This window comes from Lactuca saligna, chromosome 7, assembly GCF_052625555.1.
Source record: "Lactuca saligna cultivar CGN05327 chromosome 7, ASM5262555v1, whole genome shotgun sequence".
In the NCBI taxonomy this organism is placed as follows: Eukaryota; Viridiplantae; Streptophyta; class Magnoliopsida; order Asterales; family Asteraceae; genus Lactuca; species Lactuca saligna.
In genome coordinates this window covers 48,046,342-48,055,639 of record NC_136423.1, presented here as the reverse complement: position 1 = coordinate 48,055,639, position 9,298 = coordinate 48,046,342, and the positions used below count along the sequence as shown (strand labels likewise).

The 9,298-nt window shown below is 32.6% G+C and overlaps 2 protein-coding genes across 2 annotated transcripts; both read right to left on the bottom strand.

Moving 5' to 3' along the window:
• Positions 1-503: 503 nt before the first annotated feature.
• LOC145006321 (uncharacterized) lies at positions 504-1,898 on the bottom strand. Its single transcript, XM_078965415.1, has 3 exons — positions 1,277-1,898; positions 986-1,158; positions 504-877 (listed from the first exon to the last, which is right to left on the bottom strand). Exons 1-3 carry the CDS (start codon positions 1,802-1,804, stop codon positions 739-741), a joined length of 840 nt encoding a protein of 279 aa, XP_078821541.1. The 5' UTR covers positions 1,805-1,898; the 3' UTR covers positions 504-738.
• A 589-nt stretch (positions 1,899-2,487) lies between these two features.
• LOC145006909 (uncharacterized) lies at positions 2,488-3,258 on the bottom strand. Its single transcript, XM_078965931.1, has one exon. The coding sequence runs from the start codon at positions 3,256-3,258 to the stop codon at positions 2,488-2,490; it is 771 nt and encodes a 256-aa protein (XP_078822057.1).
• Positions 3,259-9,298: the final 6,040 nt, after the last annotated feature.

The following is a 9,298-nucleotide window of genomic DNA, read 5'->3' as shown; positions in this document are numbered from 1 at the left end:
TATGTTTTTTATACAATTATCTATAAACTTACGTTCAAAAAATACCATTTTTTGACCGATACAAACAGGTCTAACCAATTTACCTACTCGGGACACAACATTAAACACACATTTGTTTTTTAAGAAACATCATTAAACCAACATTTTTGTACACAATTTACCATTAAAACACTTTTAATAGATTATTACTGAAATCATTTTCATGATATTTTATAAGTATTCAAGGACAAAAACTTTGCTCCAAGTACATATAATTAGAATATTAGTTGCAAATGTCCCCCATAATGCCATACACCACATTTTTAAAGATTTTAGTCGCATAAGAATCCAGCAGCTAAATGTTTACTAGATATTTCATCCACATAACAATCCAAAAGCTAAATAAGTAGCAATATCTTCAATGGTTCAATTATGTATGCAAAACTGTGTCTAGTAGTTTATTGAAATATATAATTTATAACAAGGTGATAACTGTAACAAATCAAGAAAGACATGTATAGAAGTAATAACAAAAACTGCATCATATTATTACTTTATCACATGATAATTACAAAAAAAGACTGAATCTTTGACATAATAACTATAACTTAGTGAGAGAATGATCTCATCTTGAACACCAATATGACTTAATTGATTCAAAAAAGTACAAGAAACAGCAAAAGGAAGATGGGTCAAAGTGTTAATTACTAAGTAAGATAGATCTCTGTTATTAAAGTTATGGTTCTGGATTCATCTTTATTATGCTGCAGCAATTGGAAATTGTTGTGAAGATTCATGGAAGAAACTTGTTGATGATAGATTCATATTGGAAACTTCTTCTTCTTCGTCTTCTTCATCAGCATCCCAAAGAAACCGAGCATAAGAAGCCATTACATAACTGTGTTAACATCAAACGAAGAATTTTCAGTCAAGCAATCAAAATTCGGTATATGAAAGAAGGTTAAAACTTTCAGAGATTGTGAAGATGTTTATCTGATTATCTTACCAGTCATCTGGAGAAGCTTTGACTGCTTGATCGAAGTAACTCTGTGCACGAGATGCATCCTTTTGTGTCTCCCAAATCAAATCGGCATACATTGATAAAGCATTTCCATCGCTAGGGTTTGCCAGGATTGCTCGGCTGCAATACTCCTCAGCCCTCGAGAAATCACATCGCACCTGTTGAAATAATCAATCAGATCAAAATTGGCGAATAGATCGGAAGCTAACAATGATATGAAACTTGATCTGGTAAAATAAAGAATTGAAATTCGTGAATGATGAATATTGTATATACCTCTTTCAGGTATTTCGCGTAATTGCTGAGAATCAATGAATTGCCAGGGTTTGCTTCGATCATATTCTGATAATACACATCTGTACCATCACTTCCATTATAATCACCATTACCACCGCCGCCTCCACAGATCTTTCCACCACCATCGCTTCCACCGGTGCCATCCTCCATAAGACGTAATCCACACCCCTCATTACAATCCAAACCAGAACTCGAAAAAAGCAAACCTCTGTTTTCGCTCTCTTCCGCTTCGACGTCCTCTTCCACCGCCACCGAAGAAAGCAAGCTGTTTACACTACTCACAGAATTCCTACGTTTTGGGTGAGAAAAACCGATCAAGTCACTCTCCGATGAGGCTCTTGAGAGCTTCTTGGACGAATCATTCGGTGAACACGACGAATGCATTGAAATTGCCGGTGATCTCATGTTTCGATGAACGAAATCTGGTTCCGGTGATGATAATCCTTTGGGATTTTGTTGTTGAAACCATGAATTGAGTGCTGGATTTGATGAGCTCCTGAGTAGCATGTTTAAGAACCGTACTCGTGATTCGTGAATTTCTAAAAGAGGTATGGCGATTAAGCTCGATGGCTATGGAGATTTTATGATGAGGAAGGAGATGATGCGTAAAAGTATTTATAGGGAATTGCGAAGAGGATCTAGACCGTTAATTTAATCGACGATGAAACACGGTTGTCATTTTCAGTCCCGGGACAATTACATTATTTTAGAACAGTCCGAGGATAATTACATAAAAACCTAGCATCCGGGATTTATTTACATTAAATTTATATTTACTAGGTGTGAAACCTATGTAATACATTAGTTTTTTTTAAAAAAAATTAATATATTTTATTAAAAATTACATGTTTTGTAGTATTAATTTAACATAAAAACAAAAATATATAAACAATAAATTAACTATTTAGAAGTATAAATAAATAAAATAAAAACGTAATTATTTATAAAATGATGATGACAATAATGTTATAAACATTAAACATTAATTAAATAAAAATTGCTAAATACAAAAAACAAAATGATGAATAAGTAGGTAAGATAATAAAAACAAACATAGAAATATTGAGACTTGTTTTTATGAATTACAAATTCCCAAAAACTTCTTTGAATACAACATTAGATGTCTTATTGGTAAGTTTACCATCTTTATCTAAAATTAATATTTTTAATCCATCTTTGCTCTTCATTCTCTACAATGCAACATACAACTGCCCATGAGTAAATACTGGTTGTCTCAAAAACAACCTCACCTTCAATAGTGATTGTTCTTGACTTTTATTTATTGTCGTCGCAAAACATACAACCAACGGGAATTGTCGTCTTTGAAATATGAAAGGAATCCTTTTATCCGAAGGCGTCAAAGACATTGTTGGAATAAACGTACGGTTTCCGATATTACTTCTAGATATTATCTCAGCTTCTATAACACGTTTGACCAATGCAATAACCCGTAGCCTTGTTCCATTGCACAATCCGGATTTTTGATCAATATTTCTTAGTAACATAACTGGAAAACCGACTTTTAATACCAACTTATGAATTGGCATACCTGAAGGTCTAAGATCATTTAGAACATCAGGGGAGTATAAAGTTTCATCGGTGTTATCATGAACAAAATCTACATGTGAAAGACTATCTGAACTTAAATACTCCTGTTGGGCTCCCGGAAATAATTTTAACAAACGCTCGGTAATCTCTTGAACGACTTCATTCTTCGGTGCAAGGATTGGTATTTCTTGAAAATAAATCGGATTCTTGGCATTTTCAACGATAGAAGGATAGACAAATTCAATTAATGAACCAACAGGATTAGTAGAATTAACAATGAGAAGATCATCAGGAATATCAATAGTTGTCTCTCCATCATTTAAACCACCAACCTTTCCTTCTCCTATATCCAAAATCCATTTAGCAAAAGTTGTCGTTTCTTGAATATTGGATGCGAGAACACTTAACCTCATGTTTTTTTTGTCAATGTTAACACTTTGGAATTTGACCAAATGTAAGAGGAACATAAAGAAGCATTAACAATCTCTTGCCTTATGACACTGTGATTTTAAAAATTAGTAAAGCAGCCTCAACTGCACCCCCTCCTTGATACAACTTTGGAGTAACCTGCACCTCCTCCTTGATACAACTTTGGAGTAACCTGCTACAACTTTGGAGAATCTGCCACTTTTAAGATTTAAGATGTGAGTTTTGTAGATGATTAAGCAACATTTGTCACTATCTTCAATAGATGATTTAGAACATTTATATTTTCTTGACAACAATTCAATCATGTTTTTACAACATTAAAATTCCATTTTAACAGCAATTTAAGCATTTTTTTACAACATTTTAATTTTTTTTTTACAGTATTAAAATTTCAGTTTTCACAGCTCTTTAAACCGTTTATGACGGTATTAAAATTTTAGTTTTTAACAGCATTCTAAAGCGATTTTTGACAACTTTGTAATCATGTTTTGAAAACATTTTAAATTAATTTTGATAGCAGTTTAAGCAGTTTTTTATGTTGAGAATTTTAAACCAATGTTTGACAACATTTTAAATAGATTTTAAAACATCTTAAACCAATTTTCATAGCATTTTAAACCTTGACAATAAAGAAGCATATAATCATTTGTTTCTCAAGTTATTACTTTCTAACACTAATTTATAATTTAAATTAAATTTCTACAGATGAAGAAAGCGACGAGACCAAACTCCAAACAAATACATATAATGAAGCTTAACACACAAAGGTTGAGCGTAACTTTAGATTTACCCACATCTTCATCAGGGATAAATGCAGCAAAAAGATTAAAAAAAATACATAAACTTTGCATTGATTCAACAATAAACTGCTTTGCAAAATAAGGTAATCATTAAACCAAAATGATTTGCCAATCTTGTGAAGATGTTTCTGTAGTCGATTTTGATAATGCAAGAGTAAATGTTTGAAGAAAAACCATATGAATTCGAATTCAACAAGTAAAACTAACATAAAAAAAATAAATTATTTGAGACATTTAATCGAACAGCTTATATGCAGTGAAACATGAGTAAATATTTAGTACATAAATCTCTACAATTCGATATTATCATGGAAAGGAGAAGTTGAAAACATGAAATCTTCAAATCTTCAACTAAAAAAGAATCAAATCCTTGTCCAGAGAACACTAATTGTACCGATAATTACATATGCTAACCTGATGAAGATATTGTCGATAATGGACTATGATGATGAACGTGGTGATGCTGTAAATCTTCAATCTCTCAATAAAAGTCGACATATGAATGAGATTGTAGCTGTATATATTTTTCAAAATTGAATTTGGAAAGGATATGAATAATAGAATGAATTGAAATTTGATAGGTTTTTGCAATTAAAAATCAATTTGGGTGGTGATTTCCGAGAATTGTGTTTGTAATTTAGGAAGAGATATTTGAATTTAATGTGTTTTTTAACAAAACCGTGAGGGATATTCTAGTTTCCTTTTTATTTGTATATAAGAAGACGCAGAGATGGTATATGTCTTTTTAGTAGTATTAATTAATGATATTTTTTAATTTCATAGAATACCAAAAAAATCCACAATTTGCCAAGTGGAAATAGATTTAATTGAAAAAATTATGAAAATGCCATGTGTCAATGAGAAGGTGACACATGGTAGAAAACCTTCATTTATTAAGGGATATTGGACTTTGTGACAGATGTTAATGGATTCGTAAGGGAATTTCGATAGATTTGTCACAAATTTTCATCGAGTTTGCGGCAGATTTATAAATTTATAAGCTTCTAGGACAAATCAAGTATTTGTTTATACCATTAGGGATACTAAGTGTCTTCCCTCAGTCTAGGATGTCAAAACCTTTATGGGACCCTGTTTCTATATGGGGGTATTTTTACAATGTTTTTAGGTTCAGAACGGGAGTAGGAATGGATTCTATTTCTATTCAGTTTCCGGGGTGGAGAATTCCATCTTGAATATTATGGATGCTCTGTCATAATTATTTTATATTTAACTATTTTATTTATAAAATAAATACTAAACTTAAAGTAGTCATTGTATAATGTATGTTTTGTATTTGAATAACTACTATAATATGTAAGATGCAAGGTAAAACGAAATAAAAGAGTGGAAAAAATTAACATAAATAAGGTTAAATGGGAGATTTGATGGAAACGAGAAACAAAGGCAGGATAGGGGTGGTCTTCAAATTCGAGGGCATAGAAACAGAAGAATTCAAGGTTAGAGAAAACAAAAAAATTTAAGGGCAGGAAAGGGAAGACTATTTTTGCCCCCATTTGATCCCGTTGGCATCCCTATAAAAGCCCCAAAATTACAAGTTTTCAATAGTTTTACCAAAACATCAATTTTTATTATGGAAAAGTCTTGAATTTGCAAAGTTTTTTCATTTATAACAATCGTAAGATTTTTAATGTTATCGTTTCATTGCTCTTGCATATGTGGTTGGATTTTGATGATTAGTGTACTAATTAGGCAAAGCCTTCGATTATAAAAGAAAAGGGGCATGATTCGAAATTTGATAGGTAGAATTTAGTTGTGTCATCTGCAATAGCAACGACACCATCATTTGTTTTCAGACTTTTCTAAATTCGTTTATCATTCTTTCTTTGAATCGATCTTAGCCAAAATTAGTTTTTTCAAGGAAATCCTAACTCAGACATAGTCATAGGGTTTTGCTCAAATCTTCATGAGATTATTAGGGTTTTGATGTTGACATTTTCCTCTGAAATGGTTTTTGTGTTTTCTCTGAATCGATCTTAGCCAATAGAGGAGAATGATAAAGAGACAGGTATAGGAAAGAGAGCGTACGAAGAAGAATAACCATATATTAATATGATCTTTTATCAAGTCCTGGAAATAGTCAAAGACAATCTAATCAAATGGGTATTATGAGATTGTGATGTCACTAACAAAAGTTCAGTCAACAACCTACATGACATGATAGACATGTAGACAAGTAATCAAATGAGAGTTTGAAAACGTGCTAAATCTAATGTCATTCTCCATTTAATTGGTATAAATATTATTTTCTTAAGATCGTAAAGTTGTCTTTAATCTAGGCCAAAGCAAATAAATGTCTTAGTTCAATACATAACTTTAAATAGATAATATTTTCAGTTAAATGTCAATAAAAGACATAAAATGTGTAAATCTTTTTCAAATGAATGTTATTATACGTATCATCTTATTCACATAAACTGTCAAATTATCAAACTACATACATATAAAAGCAATTTGAAAAGATACATATAAAATTAACCTTTCAAATCTACAAATCTAAATAAAAACAAGAAAATTTTTATTTATTTTATTAAGACAAAACTTCAAAAATGGTCCATGTGGTACACATTCTTTCCGAAGTTTAGTCCAAAGCTCGACTTTTTGGGTTTATAGTCCTTTTGAGCTAGTTTCATTGCATTTTTTGTCCTTCCGGATAGTGAAATGATTGTAAAGCCTTTGGGGTGTTTATTTTCCATTTTCTTTCATTTTTTATATCTAATTAATTTATCATTCCTAATAAATAAAGAACTTTTTGTCACATGTCTTCTTCTCCTTCATTTAGATATGACATTTTTTCTAGAAATTTTGAATTTTCTATTTTCCACTTGTCATTTTATTGTATTTTTCATTTTATTAAATTAAAATTCCACATTTAATATGTAAGGTAATATATATATGTAAGATATTTATTAGAAAATGTTTATATATGTAATGTATTCAATACATTAAAGTCTCATTAATTTTAATAATTCAAAAAAATTTCTCATTTTTCTTATAAATTCAAACTTTTCAAATTGTTAAAATTTCATATTTAATATTTTTTTAAATAAACTCATGTAATACATAGGTCTCACACCTATTTTATTTTAATAATCAAAAGAATAAGAAGTCTCTCTCTCTCTCTCTCTCTCTCTCTCTCTCTCTCTCTCTCTCTCTCTCTCTCGCTGGAAAAATTAACACTCCAAGATCTATTCATTAAATCCATCACAAACTTTTTCACTAACCTTGATTCAACACTAAAAAGTTTCAATCACGAAGAACGATAACAAACATCATGTTCTTGAAGTTAAAAAAATGTGTCGATTACTCACCCGAATTTGTTTCTTCAAGGATCTATCATTCATGACATGCAGGTTTATGAGCTCATCCGGATTCATGTTGCTTTCCATTGGATTAAGCTCAACGATTTAGGGGACTCTCAAAGATTTTCCAGATTTGGGTTTAGTGTCTGATACGTGTATAAGATGGTATTCTAGACCACCCCCATGGCCTGACCCAACATCAATGAAGGCTAACCTAGTCAATTGTTGAACTAGTCGTCCACTCCAAGCATTAACTGCATTAGAATAGCTCACATTCCTTGATGCATGCATTATTTCCTGATTTATAGAGTAGTGGTACTTCTCACATTTAATTCCATGTTGATGTTCAGTTAGAGGCATGAATGATATCAAAAAATGTTTCCAAACATGTCTTTTTTTTTTTCTTATTTTCTTGGGAGACTAGCCTCCTTTAACTGGCTTCTATCAAATGGTGCTTTCATTTCCGTTCATCATGCCTCCCCGTCAAGATCTGTTCACTGATATCACACACCTAAGTATCTGCGAGCAACTCTCCACGCTCATCGTCATTTCCACCGCTAATATCCACCGTCTTGATGCAATTATCATGCAAATTGCCACTATCAACACCGTCATCGACCTTCAAATTGGAACGATCGCTAAACTGATCCCGCCTCCACCACTGAATTAGCAACCAAGGCCTTCATCAACATCACCAGCACCGTCTCCACTACTACAATTGCCAACAACAATGTTATCCACACCGTCACTGCCACCGCGACAACGATCGTTATCGTCACCGCCACCACCACCTCCAAAACGATTGCCATTACTCATTTCAACACAACACCCACTTCCACCATTACCACAACCGCCACCATCATAAGTAGCATCCAGGCAATTCCTACCCATCACTTTTCAACCGTTTAAACCACAGTTTCCCGTTCCTGTTGTTGTATGCACCCATATGCGTACGCAGGATCTTGAGGACAAGGTCCATTTAAAGGACGGAAAAATTGATATGTGTATAAGATGGTATTCTAGACCACCCCTATGGCCTGACCCAACATCAATGAAAGCTGGCCCAGTCAATTGTTGAACTAGTCTTCCACTCCAAGCATTAACTGCATTAGAATAGCTCACGTTCCTTCATGCATGCATTATTTCCTAATTTATAGAGTAATGGTACTTCTCATATTTAATTCCATGTTGATGTTCACTTAGAAGTATGAATGATATCATAAAAGGTTTCAAACATGTCTCTTCTTTTCTTAGTTTCTTGGGAGACTAGTCTCCTCTAATTTTCTTCTATCAGTGTCAATTAAACTCAGTGATGTAGAACTACACAGACGATGTTAAGGGTTTGATGACCATGAGACGGGATTGAACCATAAATCAAATTACATAGAGGATGAGGTGGTCCAGTGAATCAAAACCTTAAGGATCCATTCTTTCTTGGGGGTGGCAGCGGCTCACACAGACCGTTATGAGGATCAATAACCTCGATCTCTATTTATATCCCTAATATATGCTTATTTAATTAGACAGTTGGTCTAGAGATTACAACAACCTTTATCCATATCGATTTCCTTGATCTCCAATTTTAGATCTGGGTTGTTTTTATAGGTTTGAAAACCCATCAGATATTAGAACAACCTTTATCCAGATCGATTTCCTCGACGAGGCATTCCTGGGTTTTAAATTTTGTGGCCAATTCCAACGACTCATTCCTGGGTTTTTTCTTCTATGGTGATATGTGCATATAAGGTGTGTATGTGTGTATTTATTACCTAATTTTCTTTCCAGTCACCTCCAGTTTTCTCAGTTAATTCTACTGAGAGGATTTTGATGAAAACAAATCGATAGTTTGTGTATTTGTATGAGATAGAGAGAGATTTATCAGGAGGTTATCATTGGAATTGGAT

Bases quoted from the DNA above. Each gene is read 5' to 3' on its own strand.
- LOC145006321 (XM_078965415.1), bottom strand. From the start codon at position 1,804: ATGCTACTCAGGAGCTCATCAAATCCAGCACTCAATTCATGGTTTCAA. The intron at 1,159-1,276 runs GTATATACAATA...TTATTTCAACAG, and splicing joins ACGCGAAATACCTGAAAGAG to GTGCGATGTGATTTCTCGAG. The intron at 878-985 runs GTAAGATAATCA...ATGTTAACACAG, and splicing joins AAAGCTTCTCCAGATGACTG to TTATGTAATGGCTTCTTATG.
- LOC145006909 (XM_078965931.1), bottom strand. From the start codon at position 3,258: ATGAGGTTAAGTGTTCTCGCATCCAATATTCAAGAAACGACAACTTTT.